We start from the raw sequence: 19,904 nt of genomic DNA on the forward strand, positions 1-19,904 counted from the left end.
CTATATATATTTGGCACTATGCTCTTTTTGATTTAGCTTGAGAAAGGTTCAGATGTGAACCGAAACGTTGCTCATTCTTTCCACCTGGTAGTGAATAAACCAACATCTCCCCAAATTTGAAGTCCTGGTGCTGTTACTTGTCTTCTGTTCCTGCTGTTTATATATACAAATATATATATATATATATGTATATATATATATATATATGTATATATATGTATATATATGTATACAGTAGAATAGGATATATAGATCAAGTATCTGGGGTCTATTTGGCATTTAAAATCTTGTACATAACATTTTTGTGTGTTGACTATAAAGAGGTGATGCTGTAAATGTTACATTGACCCACGTATCAACAGCCATAGTGCATATTTAGCGTTTGTAACAAAAAAAGATAAGTTTTCGCTATGTGGCCCACTTTTGGTTCTCCTCTTGCCGAGGGAGGGGTGGTTATGGGTGGACCTCGGTTTAGGATAGACTTACGAAGGGCTGCATCTTTAAAAAGTCTTTAAAAAAGTTGCGTCTGATTTATAAAGTTATACACCTCCCTTCGAGAGACTCAGACAGTTTTTCCATCTCTTCTCATGACCTTAAAAATGTATCTGAAATATAGAGGCGGTGGAGTTTAGGGTGATTAGATATGTTCTTGTTTATTGTTTTCTTTTTCTTTTCTATAATGCTGGATTGTTCATTCCAATACTATATGTTATCTTAGTATTGCATGCTATTTCGACCTGTTTTGTATGGATGTACACTTTGGCAATTACAGATTGGTTCGGAATGTTATCTCTTCTAAGTATCACTGCTTCTTCTATGTTTACATTCTGAACATATACCCTGCTATGTTAGGGGAATTGTCTCTTCTGTCTGAATTGTGGTATGTGAATAATGCAAGTATTCTTTTTTCTTTTTTGCTCTCTTTGTTCTTTTATTTGTATTTTGCACTATTACAAATATTATGCATAAATAAAAGAATGTTAAAAAAAAAGTTGCATCTGCACTCCACCAACAGGCGGGCCTAAATTGTAAGCCAAAAATGTAAACCAGACCAAAATTGCTACAAGTTCTCCAATTTAAAATTCAACAAATTTAACAATTGTCATGCATGATAAATTTCTTGCAAAACAATAAACATGAAAAGTCCCTAGACTGACACATGTGGGCCATTGAGTTTAGTTTAGTTCAAAACCTAAAATGAAGGGCATGACAAAAATAATGTGGCTATGTGAAAGGACATCAATAGTTTTTTGTTTTTTTTTAGCTAGGGTAGATTTGGTTCCACTGATTATTGGTCCTGTCTAGAGATGAGCGAAACGGGACAACCGAACACAATTTCGGTCCGAACATCGGGAAAAGTTCGGTTCACAGCGAATCCGAACTTTACCGGGTTCGGCTGAACCCGTTTTGAACGAACCCGGTCAAAAATATTATACAAATCGGCAGCCACTTGTCTCTATCAATCACTGATAGAGAAAAGATGCTGCTGATTAAAAATAAAATAAAAAGCATTTCATACGTACCCGGTCGTTGTCTTGGTGACAAGTCCCTCTTCTTCCTCCAGTCCGACCTTCTTTTCTGACGCGGCAGCCTGTGATTGGCTGCAGAGGCCTCAGCAGCCTGTGATTGGCTGCAGAGGCCGCGGCAGCCTGTGATTGGCTGCATCGGTCACATGGGCTGTATCGTCATCCAGGAATGTCGGGCCGGATGTCGAGAGGGACGCGTCACCAAGGCAACGGCCAGGAGACCGGACTGGAGGAAGCAGAAAGTTCTCGGTAAGTATGAACGTCTTTTTTTTTTACAGGTACTCTATATTGTGATCGGTAGTCACTGTCCAGGGTGCTGAAACAGTTACTGCCGATCAGTTAACTCTTTCAGCACCCTGGACAGTGACTATTTACTGACGTCGCCTAGCAACGCTGCCGTAATGACGGGTGCACACATGTAGCCACCCGTCATTACGTGGCCTCATGCACACGACCGTAAAAACACCCGTTATTACGGGTTGTAATTGCGACCCGAAATAGCGGGCCCATAGACTTCTGTTAGCCACGGGTACCTTCCCGTTTTCTCACGGGAAGGTGCCCGTGCCGTTAAAAAGATAGAACATGTTCTATTTTTTTATTTTTCGGGCCGTGCTCCTATACTTTATAATGGGAGCACGGCTCGGTAAAACGACCGGCTGCCCGTGGCCGGCCGTGCCCGGCCGTGCTCATCTCCTGAAATACTCTGTGCTGCCTTAAACTCTGTGGACAGGTCAGGATCCTGTTTCTTTTAAATGCTGCTGGGGAACCCGCTCGATCCACTATATAAGGATGCGCTACAGTGCAGCATTTAAAAGAAACAGGATCCTGACCTGTCCACAGAGTTTAAGGCAGCACAGAGTATTTCAGGAGACGAGCATGCGGATCTTGTGCGGGGTGGTGACTTGCCAATCATGTGAAGGTGTTATTGAGGACAGGAGTGGAGGAGAGGTAACAGACTGAGCTACGTAATGGTAAGAGCAGAGTTCACAGCAGCACAAAGTATTTCAGGAGAGGAGCGTGCAGATTTAGTGCTGCTGTGAACTCTGCTCTTACCATTACGTAGCTCTCAGTCTGTCACCTCTCCTCCACTCTTGTCCTCAATAACACCCTCACATGATTGGCAAGTCATCACGTAATGGTAAGAGCAGAGTTCACAGCAGCACAGAGTATTTCAGGAGATGAGCGTGCGGATCTTGTGCGGGGTGGTGACTTGCAGCGTGCTGCTGTGAACTCTGCTCTTACCATTACGTGGTGACTTGCCAATCATGTGAGGGTGTTATTGAGGACAAGAGTGGAGGAGAGGTGACAGACTGAGAGCTACGTAATGGTAAGAGCAGAGTTCACAGCAGCACAGAGTATTTCAGGAGAGGAGCGTGCAGATTCAGTGCTGCTGTGAACTCTGCTCTTACCATTACGTAGTCTGTTACCTCTCCTCCACTCCTGTCCTCAATAACACCTTCACATGATTGGCAAGTCACCACCCCGCACAAGATCCGCACGCTCATCTCCTTAACTCTATCAGCACCCTGGACAGTACCATGCTCGGCGCACGGAAATTACAGGTTCGGTCAGAACTAGTTCGGTCCGAATCGAACTTTTTCGTGAAATTCGGCGAACTAGCCGAACCGAACTTTTCATAAGTTCGCTCATCTCTAGTCCTGTCCAGTGTAAACTATGACAGAAGTGTTTTCAGATACAAAATATTCTATATAACATTGTCTTAAATTAAAAAGACCACTCCATCCCTTATGGTTGTGTAGCATGTTGTGGAGCCAATTATAGTTTAGCCTGAGGCTGGGTTCACACGACCATGTTACGTCCGTAATGGACGGAACGTATTTCGGCCGGAAGACCCGGACCGAACACAGTGCAGGGAGCCGGGCTCCTAGCATCATAGTTATGTACGATGCTAGGAGTCCCTGCCTCGCTGCAGGACAACTGTCCCGTACTGTAAGCATGTTTTCAGTACGGGACAGTAGTTCCACAGAGAGGCAGGGACTCCTAGCATCGTACATAACTATGATGCTAGGAGCCCGGCCTCCTGCAGTGTGTTCGGTCCGGGTCTTCCGGCCGAAATATGTTCCGTCCATTACGGACGTAACATGGTCGTGTAGACCCAGCCTAATTGTAATGTTCTAGAAATGGATCTTCTGCCAGTGAGCAGGCCTTAAACCTCTCAAATTTAGGGATAAGAATTTAAAGCAAGAACTATAGCTACATATGTGTATATTTTTCACTGCATGCAATTCAAACTGGTAATTTAATGTGTTTGAGGATAGCCTGAGTGTTCCCGATGCTAAAAGATCCAAAAGATTGAATCCTACCTTGGCTGATCCTTGGCATCTTCACTGGAAATAAGTGGCACCAGGTGTCTAGCACCTACTTATACCCCTTGATGAAACACAACAGTGTTCTGCTAACCCAAATGTATATGTCTATTGGAGAATTAATGAACATAGCTGCTGGCTAAACCACAGCTATCTTATGTGTATGGCAAACCAATTGACTTCTAAGACCCAGCATCATTTATAACTGTGACAAACACTTACTATGTTGACGGAACTTTAACAACTAGTGACTAGGCCTAATAAAAGAGGACGATGGTAAACCTGAAAGAGACAATACGTTCCCTCTAAAATTAATGTGAAAATTAGTAATCTATTTAATTTCATTAGAATGTGAGTTATTATTTTGAAACCTATTTTTTTTTAGTATCTTTTTGTACAAAGAATGAGTATGTTGTTTCTTAGCTTGATTGTGGCAGGAAAAAAATGATACCAAAAATATATTGTAAACTACACAAAAGCTTACTCTCATCATTTATTAGTTGACCAGCCTGGTAATGGCTCTCAGTAAATCATGATTTGTAACCTGTTTCACCTATGCTAAGGCAGGCATACCATTACACTGTGTTATGCTAAGGAAAAGAGTAACTAGCAATTACTGTGTTAATTATTCCTGCAATCTTTGATTAGCCCCGAGCAGGGGACTGCTCTCATTAGTAAACATAAATCATATAATAATAGCAGAAAGTTCACTTTTAAAAAAACCCAACCTACAAAGCTGGAACAGTAAAAATGGTCTACAAATCAGCATAATGATATAACAATATGCCACTTAAACCTTTGGTATTTAAGCTTTTATTATTCAATCCTTCCAACGGCAAGTGTTACCTCAAAGAAAACACTTCATTAGACAAAAGAAATTAATTACAAATATGAGTTGCTGTGAATATGGAGGCACCTGATACAATTGTTTTTTAGAATCATTGTGTTAATGACAAGTTCGGAAAGTACAGATACATTTGTCTCTTCATATTTGTTGACTATAGGCTTTATGTAACCATGCTATATATTCACGGAGTAGACTAAGAGGATATCAAGACATGTAAATATAGAAGTGCTATTTATCATGTATGAATGTTTCATAGGTTTCCAATTCTCACTTCATTTGTTCAACCAGTCACAAAGCAAGAGATATAGAAGAATTTAAGTAAGAAGGAGATGAGATCTATTTTGTAATAGAACAGGTGCTTTATGTTTATGTGAGTTCTCATATTTCTTTTTTTTTTTTTTCATTTAGACCCAAAAAAATTCCAGACCCATTTTCTCTAGACTCTAAAGAACATTTATTGGCTACAATGTAAGCATACAATGCATTTTTATTTAGCCCAAAAAGCCGTGTGCATATTTTTATGTAAACCCATGTTTTTAATTAAAAAGTTATCATTGTGGAAAAGTAAAACAGTCATTTTATGTATATCAGATCTTCTGATATACCGTATTTTTTGGACTATAAAACGCATCTTATAGTCGGCAGTCAAGGGCCCCCTGACCGCTCCTTACTTAACCCATTCCCGACCCGTGATGTGCCGGCACATCATGGAGCATGGGGGGGAATGATGTATGGAGCAGGCTCACGTGCTGAGCCCACACCATACACTGCAGGTGTCAGCTTCTGACACGCTGCTCTAACAGACAAAACAGTGATGGCACTGTTACTGGCCGTTTAATTAGTTAAATGCCGCGGTCATTAGCGACCGCAACATTTATAGAGTTTTTCCCATGAAGGACATTTATGACATATCCACAGGATATGTCATAAATGTCAGATAGATGCAGGTCCCACCTCTGGGACACGCATCTATCTCTAGAACGGGGCCCACTAAACCCTGTTCAATCTTGCCCGGCTCCGCTGTCTTCGGGCCCCTTCCTGGTTACATGGTCGAGTTACGGAAACAGCTGAGCTACGCTGTTTCCGTAACTCTTATAGAACTGAATAGTAGTTACGGAAACAGCGTAGCATCCTATGCTGCTTCCGTAACTGAATTTCACTAGTATGAAAGATACGGAAACAGCGTAGCTCATCCATGTATTGCAGTGTATTGTACCAGCGATCTAATGATCGCTGGTTCAAGTCCCCTAGGGGAACTAATAAAACATGTAAAAAAAAAAAAACAAAGTTAGCTACATTTTCAGGAGTGTATCATTTTTTTATAAGTTAAAAAAATAAAAAACCTTTTCCCATTTTCCCCAAGCACAATGTGAAAATAAAAAAATAATAAGAACATTGGTGTCGCTGCGTCCGTAAAAGTCAGAAACTATTACAATATAGCATTATTTGACTCATGCAGTAAATGGCGAAAAAAAATAAATGTAAAACCCCAGAATCGTTGCCTTTTGCTCACCATAACGCTAAAAAGAATGAAATAAAAAGTGCTAAAAAAGTTGTATGTACCAAAAAAATGGTGCTAATAAAAACTACAGCTTGTCCCGCAAAAAATAAGCCCTCACAGCGCTCAAACGATGAAAAAATAAAAGTTATGGCTTTCAGAATGTGGTGAAACTGAACAAATTAGTTTTTTTTAACCAATAGTTTTTTCTTTGTAAAATATGAAATTTTTTCAGATTTTCTGTTGATTAAAAGATTATAGTCAGGTGCGTCTTATAGTCCGAAAAATACGGCACAACATAGAAGATCAAGAGAGGAGAATACCACCACACTGCTTTCTCCACAAAAGCAACATTTTTGATGCCAAAGTGTGCCCCTTCAGCCTCTGGGCCCTTTAGGAGATGTTATGTCTGCAACAGCTGTAGTTATTCCCATGATAAGGATGCAGTTAACAAACATGAATAAGCACTACTTATAGTGAGTGGGTAGTATGGTGTTCTTTAATGTTCAACCAGAGTTCAAATGTTTTAAAAATGTGAGTGGGCTATGGTATTGAGTTCGACTGATAATAACATTGGCGATGTGATTGTACAATAAAGGTGTGAAAGTGCCTGCTTTTATTTGGTCATGATGTTCTACACTGTCTGATGTATTTGTACAAGCTACAGATGCCACCGTGGTCGTGATAGGCTTAATGTCATGATACAATGAAATAGGTCTTTCTAAACAAAAGGAACATTGCTTACCCTATAGACACATTTAAATATATTAAACATGTAGGAGAAAAATATTGTCAAAGAATTGATCGCCTCACAAGGAGGCTTGAATGTAAATCATAGACTTTATTTGTGCCAAATTTGTATATATCTCAAGCGACTGACACGGCAAATAATAGGCAATGCCATACAACCTAGTGATATGTACTTACTGCAGATAATAGGTTGGATGCTTCGTAGGAAAATGATACATGATTAAAAAATACACACGCACACAAATTTATTTTATATTTTACAACAAATTTCACCTTTGTCATACCCTTGCTGTTATGATTTTCTTGCATTGTGACTTAGAATCGAAAAAGCCTTGGGGATCTGAGTCTATATATAGCAGGTTTATATCCGTTGGATTCACATCGTGTATGTTAGGCAGATTATTTCTTTATGAAAGATGCACATTTCCAATGCAATAATTGTGGAATGTGATGATCTCCACAACTATGTATCATTATAATTCACTAAACTGTGCAATGACAATGCCTGCCTAAGGCCATACAATTATCACCTGCCATACCTTCTACATATTAGCTTTATTTATGTGTTCCAGTCGACTGGAAGAAACAGAACAAAATCTTTAAAGTGATGCATAGCCATTGTTCTGAATGACTCAAAAAACAATTTTGCTTTCATTTTCAGGCTTTCTCCAGTCAGAAAACATGAAAGTTTTACCAGGGGAGATACGTATTGAGGTGAAAAACAGGCAGCAGATAATACTTACTAAGGTCACCCTGCTGCAGGGGCATTCCTCCTTTATTTTGTGTCTTAGCGTTTTTCAGAACCACAAATCTAGTAAACATTGAACATAGCCTTTTACATGTAAGGCTTCATTCACATCTGCATCAGGGCTCCGTTCCGATGTTCTGTCTGAGATTTCCTTTGGAACGAAGCCCTGACTGACACAAACTGAAACCAAAGGTTTCCGTTTCCATCACCATTGAATTCAATGGTGACGGATCCGGTGCCAATGGTTTCAGTTTGTCTCAGTTGTGCAAGTGTTCCGTCGTTTTGACGGGATGAATAGCGTAGTCGACTACAGTATTCATCCCGCAAATAAACAGTGACTGGGCGACACTATAGAAGATTGAGGTGGCAACATTTCTGCTTTTCTTTAATTAAAGTGTCAAGGCAAAATGTTCTACCCCATAACACATGTACAGATGTGTCCATCCTTTTCTTAAATTTGGTTCATAACTACACTTTATTCTGAAATTAATTCAATATAATATCGCAACATGCTAGCAAAACCCTTGAAAAGCTGCAACTCACATCACAACCACCGGGTGGCCACACATATAACATAAACATCTCGTGACATAGTATCTTTTATTATTTTTTTCAAAACTGGTCATCTTACGCCACACAAATATTGCAATTATGGCTTAATGCTTTGCTTCCAACCTTAGATTCACTTCACTATTTCTTGGACTTCCCTCTTAGGGCACATTCAGACGTGACGGAATTGCTGTTGAATTCCGCTGTGAACAGGTCGCAGTGGAATTCTGCAGCTGCCGTTTTTTACATTTGTTTCTATACATTTTTAGGAAAGTCCGTTCAGATGTTGCAGAAAATAACTGTGCGGAAATCAGGCTGTGGTGCAGAATTTTCCCTCCGCAGCATGCTCATTACATTGCGGAGAAGAAGCGGAATTTCACTGCGTATTTCAGCCTTTGCAATGCAAAAACTGAAATCCGTGGCAAGTCCGCTGTGATATCTGCAACGTCTGAATTACCTGTCAAATATGCAAATGTTGGTGCAGATTCGTTGTGTAATTGCCCCAAATCGGCACCAACATTTGCAGCGGAAAAATTCTGCCACGTCTGAACATGGCCTTAGTAATAGACAAGTTTTAGCCCACTAAGGCCAGCTCTCTTCCTACACTGATTACTCCTGACAAAACAATTATTTTAGAAATGGGCTGAGGGGGAAGACATTTGGATGCGGATGTCCAGGTCCTTTTTGTTTGATTGGCATGACACAATTATTATTATTCAGCTGTGCTTTTGTCACAGATAAAAAAAGGAAAAAAAAGTTAAAGTGCCACCTAATTTAAATAAATACATTTTGGGGTGGACAGAGGGTTATAAAAGAGGAAACAAGGATGGAATATGGCAGGCTTGGAATAGTTTCTTGTGCATAGAGGTGTTCTGCAGAGCGCACACTAGTAAGGTAAAAATTCAAATATCAAAATACAAAAAGAAGCTGAGGCTCTCTTCAGGTCCCTCTCCATGCTGAAAATGGCACCACTACAGCATTGCACTGACTTATATAGTGTAATGTCGGGGTAGGGAGACGGACAGGTGAGCCCGGATCTACCCGCCACTCAGTCCCTGCCTACTTGCACGGCCCATCCTAGGCGACCGCGTACAACTGGGCGACGGTCCCTACGCTCAATAAGTAACAGACAAAACAAGACAATGGTACACAGAAGCTAAGGGAAGTGTGGCAGTTGCCCACGGCAACACCGTGAGCAACAAGAGTAGTGGACGAGCCGAGTCAAACCTGGAGAGTACGTGGTAGCAAAAGCAGAGCAGGAGAATAATCAGTCAAGCCAGGGTCAATATGAAGCAGAGGTCAATGGTAATAGCAAGAACAGCAGAGCCAGGAAACAAGAGAACCACAGGCAAAGGACAAGCAGCAAATGAAGGTATAAGTAGACCAAGGGTGGGAGCTAGAACCGTCTGGCCAGGCTGCGATAGGCTCTCCCACTCCTCAGCTTACCAGCCTGAGTGGTAGCAGAACGAGTCACTCTAGCAGACCTAGGAATAGATGCAGGCTGATTAACCACGGGCGTCGACACAGAAGCTGTGTCTGGCAAATCCTTTACAAATAGATGGCTTGTGTGATTTGTGACATGATTTTTTTCCAATTATCCCAACTGGTTGTTAAGTTTTGCAAATTCAAATCTGAAATACGTTTTTTGTTAGCTGAACCATGTGTGAACAGCAAGATTTCATTATGAATCTCAAGATCTTTTGCTCATCTCTAGGAACAATCTGTAAAAGAGATCATTCCATGCAGTATACTATGCATTCACCCTTATCTTTCCATAATGCTTTCTCACCTTTATCTCACCCACTGTACATTATTTGTTTATCTATCACAAACACCAACATTTACTATATCTATATTCAAGATGAAGAAGGAAACATGGACCGCACATCCACAATATACACATTGATATATAGCTAGTAAGCCAAAACATTTTTTTAGAAAACATGAACTTGAGGTTCTTTGTTAACATTTGGATCAATTTGTATAAGCCCACGTGCCACTTCACGGCGACCTCTTTCAAGGGTTTATACTATATCTATAAAACACTCTCCATCTCCTTTCAGGATGCAGAATTTCTCTCAAATGTCTATTTTATATAATGTTTTCCTTGTTAAATTGTCTAAATTTCCATGTCTGACTCATATGTCTAAACTTGATCTCCTTATATCTTGACTCTGGCATAATCTGCATTTATCTTACTATCCCAGAAACACACCACATCTTGCTCAGCTGTCTCTACCATACACTATAATTCTCTCATCAATCCGGTATCTTATATCTGACTCATCTACAGTAAGTCCCCATACAGGAACATATATCGCTTGCCTGAATTTCCCGTATGTCATGTCTACAACTAAAAGCATCTCTCATACACAATCTTATATATCTTGCATATGCAGTGATTTCCTTTTACCCCTACATTTTATGTGCATTGAATCCTCCTCAGTTGTTTCTTTGCTACAATTCGTCTCTACATGTGATATATCCCTCAACCTTATACCTCCTGTTGTATCTCCCTAATAAACATCTCTTTAGTGCCCCCATCTTAACAGTTTGCCCCCTACGTTATATTTATTTCTTTTGATGCCCTGACTACCCTGTTTTTCCCATTTTCTGCCACAACTCTCTCTTGAACTACAAATGATGCGTCCTTCCTTACCTTTTCTCTTGGCTCGACCTATGGCACGAGACGACTAGCATTGGAAAAAGGATGATTTTGCAATACTCTGTCATGAAATGTCTATGCTCTATGTGTCTATATGTGGACACCCAGTGGTTGTGATGTGAATTGCAGCCCATCGAGGGTTTAGCTAGCATGTTGCGATAATTTGTTGAATTCGTATTGTGAGAAATAGTAGTCATTAATGATATTCGTGAAAAGGTAAGGTTAAACACATCTGTATGTATCCAGTTTATCTCTCTATTTCTTTTATCATCACTTGGTGAGTGGCCTCATTGGCACTTTCATATTTTATCTCATCTTTCTATTCCTTCAAATGTCCCAAGCAGGTGACAAAAGTAAAGTTATTGATAGAGATGAGCAATTTGATTTAATATGAATAAAATTCAGTTAAAATTTCCCCAAAATGTTGGATTCAGTGAACTCAGAAACGTTTTGGGGTTTGCGGCGCACAAATCACGGCAAAATGGCAGCCACTAGCGATCGCCATTTTGTAGATTAGAAAAAGTATCACATAACCTCAGCCGGGCATCCTCATAATGCCTTGCAGGCAGCCTTACCAATATGCACTGCGGTTATCCCCCCTCTACCCATATATTTTGCTGTTACTATGACATTACTAATGCTGGCTTGATGTTAAGAGCTTGAAAGGAGATTGATGCAGTCCTAGATAACATCAGAGAATAAGACACGATTTTTCAGGACACGATTCGCGTCAAAATTATTCTGATCGAATCAGGAAATTTGACAGATAACTCAAACATGTTCAAAAACGTAGGTACAATTCTAATTAATAGACTTTTATTAATTTTGTTAATATTGCTTTTTGTATGAATCAATACAATAGGATTTGAAACCTAAAACCTCATAAAACTTTGTAAATTTGTGCAGTTATTGCTGAGTGTTTTTTATTTGAGGTGGCTAAGGACAGGAAGCATATGTTACATATGGCACAATATTCTATTGCTTATATCGTTGATAGCCTGACTATGTATGGAGCTGTGTATGTCTTTTACTGAAACGTTATTATCTGTCAAAATTGTGGCCTTTCTTATAAAAATAACTACGTGCCTTAAGATTTTATAATTGACTACTGAAAACGGTCTAACGGTCTTAAAGAGGCTCTGTCACCAGATTTTCAAACCCCTATCTCCTATTGCAGCAGATCGGCGCTGCAATGTAGATTACAGTAACGTTTTTTTTGTTTTCAAAAACGAGCATTTTTGGCCAAGTTATGACCATTTTTATATTTATGCAAATGAGCCATTCTTATGTACAACTGGGCGTGTTTACAGTTTACAGTGTATTGTGTGTGTACATCCGGGCGTTTTTACTTGTTTTACTAGCTGGGCGATGTGAATAGAAGTGTATGATGCTGACGAATCAGCATCATCCACTTCTCTTCGTTAACACCCAGCTTCTGGCAGTGCACAGACACACAGCGTGTCCTCGCGAGATCACGCTGTGACGTCACTCACTTCCTCCCACAGGAACTTCATCGCGTCGGATGAGCGAGGACACGCTGTTTGTCTGTGAACTGCCAGAAGCTGGGTGCTAACGAAGAGAAGTGGATGATGCTGATTCGTCAGCATCATACACTTCTATTCACAACGCCCAGCTAGTAAAACAAGTAAAAACGCCCGGATGTACACACACAATACACGCCCAGTTGTACATAGCTTTAAACACGCCCAGTTGTACATAAGAAAGGCTCATTTGCATAAATATAAAAATGGTCATAACTTGGCCAAAAATGCTCGTTTTTGAAAAAAAACAAAACGTTACTGTAATCGCCGATCTGCTGCAATACGAGATAGGGGTTTGAAAATCTGGTGACAGAGCCTCTTTAAGCTTGTATTGTTGTATTGCATTCCAGTCACTTCTCAACATAGGCCTCTTGACTTTGTCTATGGTGTCCTTATCCGTCAACCACCAGGTCTTATTGGTCACTTCACTAGGTTCTACAAACTTGTATAGAAACGGCATTATCTTAATATTTTTGACCATTTCTAAATAAAAACAATTGGTTAATTAGGTCAATGTCTAAAAATATTGTCAAGCTAAGAATGGACTAGTAAGGTTTCTTCAGATTACATCAGAATATATATTAATGTCTTTGAGTTTAGGAAGTAACAAGTCTTGTGATCTATAAAATAATAATAAAATCCAAGTAATAATAGTATATGTTTTTAAATGGCCAATCTGCAGAAATAATACAGCATACGTTTTCACTTACCAGAGAGATGAGCCTTCTGTTCCTGTGACTTCCAGATAGTCATATGCATCTTCTAACTGAAAGTCTGTGAAGATCAATGCAATTGTATCTCCAATCTCGGCAAGGATTGTCCATGTGCAGTCAGCATTGTTATTGTATTCCGATGGGAAATAAGGACTTGTGATGATTCCACTTTGGCCTCTTAAAGTTCCTCCACATGCATCATCCGCTAGAAGAAAATGACATACATTTTGAAGATCTATTTTACCAAGTAAGGAAATATTTTGATTCGGTGTTATCACTGTTTAAATGCTGCCAGGAAAACCTGTGAGCCTCCATGTATCTAAACCCATATAAGAAAAGCTGTCAATCATTCTGTGTGGGCGGGGGAAGCAGGACTGGCAGCAATTAAACGGCTTTTTGTATGACAAAACAGAATCAAATCATATGTACTTATATAAATTACTGAATCATACATTTTCTTTATAATATATATATATATACATATATATATATATATATATATAGAAGAAAGAAAAACTTTGCGGCACTCCAATTTGAAAAAATGGTGGTTTATTCAATCCAAATATAACAGCAACGTTTCAATCCTACATTAGGATCTTTCTCAAGCCTAGAGAAAGGCTTGAGAAAGATCCTAATGTAGGATTGAAACGTTGCTGTTATATTTGGATTGAATAAACCACCATTTTTTCAAATTGGAGTGCCGCAAAGTTTTTCTTTCTTCTATATACACCACGTCCGAGGATCGGGACGTTTTTTGCTGGCACCCGATTCACATTTATTCTGTGAGTGCTGCTGTCTTCTCTTTTATATATATATATATATATATATATATATATATATATATATATATATATATATATATATATATACATATATGTGTAGATATATATTTTGTGAATTTAGTGAAGTGAAAAAATAATAAATATATATTTATATAACTTATCTGGACACATAAGGCTTCACATGTACAACTAGTAAAGGTTAAACGTAAACATTTCCCTTTTCCTCATAATGTAAATGATTGTGCCTTCAGTCTTCCCATTACATTGTAACCATGTCATCTGTGATGTTTCTAAATAGGGTTAGAAATTTCATATGCTAACATTTTAGTAACATTGAATCCCCAGGCATTGAAGTGTAAATGTAGGTTGTACCAGTACTTAGATCAGTTTCCTTTATATCCTTATGGACAGATGAGGGTAACAGTGGGGGCTGGCAATTCACAGTGGGAGATATTTGCTGTAAAATGTGTAGTTACTACTCTTGTGAATTGACTCATTCATTTCAGGGGAAGCTGACATTGCAGACTTATTATTGTGGTAGTGTTATAATGCAAGCATCTTATCAGGGACGTAGCTAAAGGCTCATGGGCCCGGGTGCAAGAATTCAGCTTGGGCCCCACTACCCCTCCCCAGCACCACCATCATCATCAGACCCCTGCGCGCTCCTATGCTCAGATGCCTTGCCCAACAGCCCCCATAGTATAATGCCCCCACACAGTTAATGCTCCCATAGCTGCCCCCACACAGTATAATGTCCAAATAGCTGCCCCCACACAATATAATGCCCCATAACGTATACTGCCCCCCCATAATAGCCCCATACCGTATAATGCTCCCCATATCAGCCCCCCATACAGTATAATGCCCCCCCCCCACAATATCAGCCCCCCCATACAGTATAATGCCCCCATATGTGCATAATTACTTACCTATCCCCGTTCCCACGTCTAGTGGAGGATCCTTCGCCTCCTCCGGTGTGTACTATGAGTGACTCAGCGCAGGCAGGCGCGATGATGTCGCTACATCCCGCCTGCCTGCGTTGAGCCGCTCACGGCACAGGGAATGATGGATCAAGGAGATGTCAGCTCCTTACTCCAGCATTGATTGGAACCGGGACCTCGGTGAGTGACTCACGAACCCCCAGGGGGACGCGATCCACAGTGTAGGGATGTCACGATACTAAAATTTGGACTTCGATACCGATACTTCGTTTACTTTGCCAACAGTAATAAAATTAAAAAAAAGTTCTTCCATTTTCTGATGTGAGGCACGAGGTGTGATGATGAAGTTAACCTCCATGTGCCTCACATTAATAGTCATTAACCCCATCATGTTTCTCAGTCATAATGGGTTAATATGTAAGGTACGTGATGGGGTTAATTACTATTAATGTGAGGCACATGGAGGTTAAATTTATCATCGCACCTTGTGCCTCACAATTAGGCCCCATGCACACGACCGTAAATAACCTCCATTCACTTTCATTGAGCGCGGACACATTTCCGTAGCGCTACGGATGGGTGTCCGTGCCGTAGAAATGTTCCGAAAATTATGGAACATGTCCGTCCTTTTGCATTTTGCGGGCCGTTCTCCCATACTTTGTATGGGAGCACGGCCCGAAAATGCGGGTGGCAGTCGGCGGCCGGCCGTGCCCGCAATCGCGGGCCGTGATTGCGGGCACGGTCATGTGAATGGGGCCTAAGTGATAGAAAGCAATTTTTATTTTATTTTTTTACAGAGCACACATCATAAATGATGCAAAAAAATTGTTGTGCAGGTTATTATGGGCGCGCCAATACCGATTATGTGTATGTTTTATGTATTGAGACTTATTTTAATGTTTATTATAAAAAAGGTGTATGTGTATTTTTTTATTTAACATTACTTTGTTTTTACTTTATTTTTAAACTTCAATGTACTGGCCTATAGCTATATGCCAGTACATTAGCCTGTGTACTGATAGTACACAGGCAGTTGTTAGTACACAGGCAGTTGTTAGGACATACCTCAGTATGCCCTAACAACAGGAAATATGGTAGGACAGCCCTGAGGTCCTTCAATAGACCCTGGGCTGTCTGCCCATATATGGTATGTCCCTAGAGAAACATTACTTGAATGCCGCAATAAAAGCTGATCGTGGCGTTCAAGGAGGGGGGACTGCCCTTTGATCGTGCCACAGAAAATCCCTGTGACGCGATCAAAGCCCATAACTCGTATCGCCGGACAGCCCAGGGTCCATTGAAGGACGCCAGGGCTGTCTGAACATATTTCTTGTTGTTAGGGCATACTGAGGTATGCCCTAACAACTGCCTGTGTACAATCAGTACACAGGCTAATGTACTGGCATATAGATCTATGGCAGTACATTACAGTTACAAAATCAAAATGAAAAATCCATTTATGGGATTCAAAACAAAAGTAAAATTAATGTAAAAAAAATAATTAGTGTTAAATATAAAAACAAAAAGTAAAAAAATACACAGAAATACACATTTTTTTACAATAAATAAACTTTTAAAATATAAGTCCCAAAACATGAAATAATATAGAAATATTTGGTATCGCCACGACCATAACAACATAAATAACAAATGTATAACATTATTTATGATGATCGGTGTATGGTGTAAAAAAAAAATATTAAAATTGCAGCAGAACTGCTTTTTTCTGCATTATCGCCAAAATAAAAATTTATATTAATTAAACGATAATGTATTTGTACCCAAAAATGGTACCTACATAAAATACAACTCGTCATATAACTAAGTCGTACAAAAAAAAAAAAAGTTATGAGCATCGGGATGCAAAGAGGGAAATATCCAAAAATTGTTCTGTCCTCAAGGCCAAAATTGTCCATGTCCTTAAGGGGTTCAAACTCTTATTAGTATAGTTAAAACATGACAGCAATGACCTGACTAAAGGGGGGTGAGTGTAATAAAATAACAAAACATACCCTACCGTAAAAAATAGAAACCACAGTAGATGTTAACAGAGCCACTGGTAACAGGTTCTTTTTAGATGAAGGTATAAGGTTCCCTTGTTAAACCACCAATAAGGAAATAAGAATGTAAAAACTACATACATCTAAATTGAGCGTTCAAATAAACTAATGTACTGAACCTCGAGGAGAGTCGAAATCTATGAATATGCTTTGTGCAAATATGTTTTGGCAGTAGACACACTAGGTAGATCAGCTTATGAAGACCATTAAAAATGAATGATGACAGGAGGCACTGAGTTAAACTTATGCTGGACAGGAAAACATAGAGTAACATACTGTCGTTTCAGATAAAACATTTCGGACTCAAAAATTGCTTATGCGCATTGACAGGACAATGTTTTATGAAACAGACTGACAAATATACAAGTACATACTTCTACAGGTGGGAAGAGGAAAGTCCCAAGAGGCGCTGTTCTGGGAGCTTGATACGCAGGTTAACAAGGCATGTCCTTCAAGTATATACCCTAAATTGCAGCTGTAGCGGACCTTGTCCCCTACATTAAATGATGTCCCCTGTTGCAGGCCATTCTGTAGGCGTCCAGGATTTCCACAAGTGTGGCTTGGCAAGACTGTAAACAGAAAAAGATATGTGAAGGGTTACGCAAAAATGTAATATTTTGTCCATGAAATGTACTACATGAAGAGGCTTCTATTACATTAGCAGTTATAGCAGCATTTGCATTCTAGAAGACACATTAGATAATAACATTTATACACATTTCTATGTTTAATAAGTTTATGAACCTAAAATATATATCAGTATCAAATTATACTTTTAAATTACTAGAAATAGATAACTAGATTTTAGTGAATATGTGTTCAGGGCCGGCCGTGCGAAATTATCTTTCGGTGCCCCAACCATCATAAAAAAATGCCCCTTAAAAAAGTATAATGCCCCCCCTCAGTATAATTCCCTTTATAGTGCCCCCACACAGTATAATGCCCCATTAGTGTCCCCCATACAGTGTAATGCCCCTATAGCTGCCCAATACAGTATAATAATATTTAATAATATAATACATTATAACCCCTTCAAAGACACAGTATTTTGTCCTCTAATTGTGCCCACACAGTATTATGCCCCCTAAGGGCCACACAGTATATTTCCCCCTGTAGTACCCCTACACAGTATAATATCCGCTTAGTGGCCCCCACACAGTGTAATGCCCCCCTCCCCTGGCTACCACACACAGCCTCCCTTTTAGATAGTGCCCCCTGTAGATTTTGCCATACAGCCTCCCTGTCGATCGTGCTATAATCCCCCCATCTCCCCCTTTATAGACAGTGTCATAATCCCCACCTCCTCCTTGTAGACAGTGCCATAATCCCCCACCTCCTCCTTGTAGACCGTGCCATAATCCCCACCTCCTCCTTGCAGACCGTGCCATAATCCCCACCTCGCCCTTGTAGACAGTGCCATGCAGCACACCACCTCCCCCTTTTTAGACAGTGCCATACAGCCCCTCACCTCCCCCATGTAGACAGTGCCATATAGCCCCCCCTTCCGATTCTAGACAGTGCCATACAGCCCCTCACCTCCCCTTGTAGACAGTGCCATACAGCCCCTCACCTCCACCTTGTAAACAGTGCCATATAGCCCCCCAACTTCCCATTCTAGACAGTGCCATACAGCCCCCACCTCCCCTTGTAGACAGTGCCATACAGCCCCTCACCTCCCCCTTGTAAACAGTGCCATACAGCCCCCCTTCTCCCCCTTGTAGACAGAGCCATACAGCCCCCTACCTCCCCTTTGTAGAAAGTGATAGTGCTAAGGACGCAGATACTATTGAATGTGGCATCGCAACCACTGTAGCAGCCACAATGGCTGCTAGCGGTACCATCGGGCATTCCGACGGGCAGCATGAGCGCCCTTATGCCCGGTGTCGCCGGTAGCAATGCCACTGAGAAAAGAAGTTCCTTGGTGGAAAGGTAGCTGCAGATTCGCCGAGCCCGGGCGCTTCTGAAGCAAAATCAGGGGAAGGGAGCCAGTGTAGCGCCCCCTTCCATCTGCTGGAGTGAGGCACTCTGTCAATGGCACAGGTCAGACACTCCTAAGGACGGCCCTGCTCTATTTGTTTTGTATCTAAGATAGAGATGAAACTTTGACTGTGCTCCTGAATTCTTAAACATACAGATGTGTCCACCCTTGGCTTTTCTTAAATTACATTAATTTATACAATTTGTCATGAAACCAATTCAATACAATATTGAACGTTCCAGTAAAAAAAAAAAACATACGTTAACGTATACCATTATTTTGAACATGGGAGTCTATGGACGACATGTGGCATATGACAGCCTTTATATTCATCTGCCACAGCCATCCAATGAGAAAAAAACATATGTTAACGTATTTTTTTTACATAAGAATCTATGGACAATGGACGGTTGATGGCATTCGTTGGAGGTATACACTCTTTTTTACATATTTCTTTAACATCTCGTGCCATACTTAGAATACGTCAGGTTTGGAGATAAATTAAGGGAGGACACATCTGACATCTGTAGTTACTGGGGGGAATATATTAAGACTGGCATTTCATATGCCAGTCTCAACCTAAAGAAAGAAAGAAGCTCCTAAGTATTAGGAGGCGCACACCTCTTAACCCCTTCCCGACATCCACCGTATATAGTCGGCGCACACCGGGTGAGGGAATATGGAGCGGGCTCACGGGCTGAGCCTGCTCCATAGGGTGAGTGTGTCAGCTGTGTGTTACGTCCCACACTTCCGGGTAACGAGCGGGAATCCGTCTTGTTTAACCCGTTAAATGCCGCGGTCAATAGCGATCGCGGCATTTAAATAACTAAAAACAGGGAGAGATCGGGGGGTGCCGTTGGTTGGCATGACAACCTGGGGGCCTGATGAAGTCCCCCAGGTCCACCATCTTTGTACTTCTATGAAGCCCTGCCTCTTGTCAGAATAAGGATATACTGCAATACATTAGTATTGCATTATA

At 40.5% G+C, this 19,904-nt stretch overlaps 1 protein-coding gene across 2 annotated transcripts in view; it reads right to left on the bottom strand.

Annotated features, from left to right (window-relative positions):
* The window catches only part of CSMD2 (CUB and Sushi multiple domains 2), an 897,842-nt gene that overhangs the window by 506,634 nt on the left and 371,304 nt on the right, over positions 1-19,904 (bottom strand). For both annotated transcript variants that reach the window (XM_075853183.1, XM_075853184.1), the window contains exons 4-5: positions 17,322-17,516; positions 13,162-13,369 (exon numbers count right to left, since the gene is read on the bottom strand). In XM_075853183.1, coding sequence (XP_075709298.1) covers positions 13,162-13,369; positions 17,322-17,516 — 403 coding nt within the window. The remainder of the gene's footprint in view (positions 1-13,161; positions 13,370-17,321; positions 17,517-19,904) is intronic.

This window comes from Rhinoderma darwinii, chromosome 2 (assembly GCF_050947455.1).
Source record: "Rhinoderma darwinii isolate aRhiDar2 chromosome 2, aRhiDar2.hap1, whole genome shotgun sequence".
In the NCBI taxonomy this organism is placed as follows: Eukaryota; Metazoa; Chordata; class Amphibia; order Anura; family Rhinodermatidae; genus Rhinoderma; species Rhinoderma darwinii.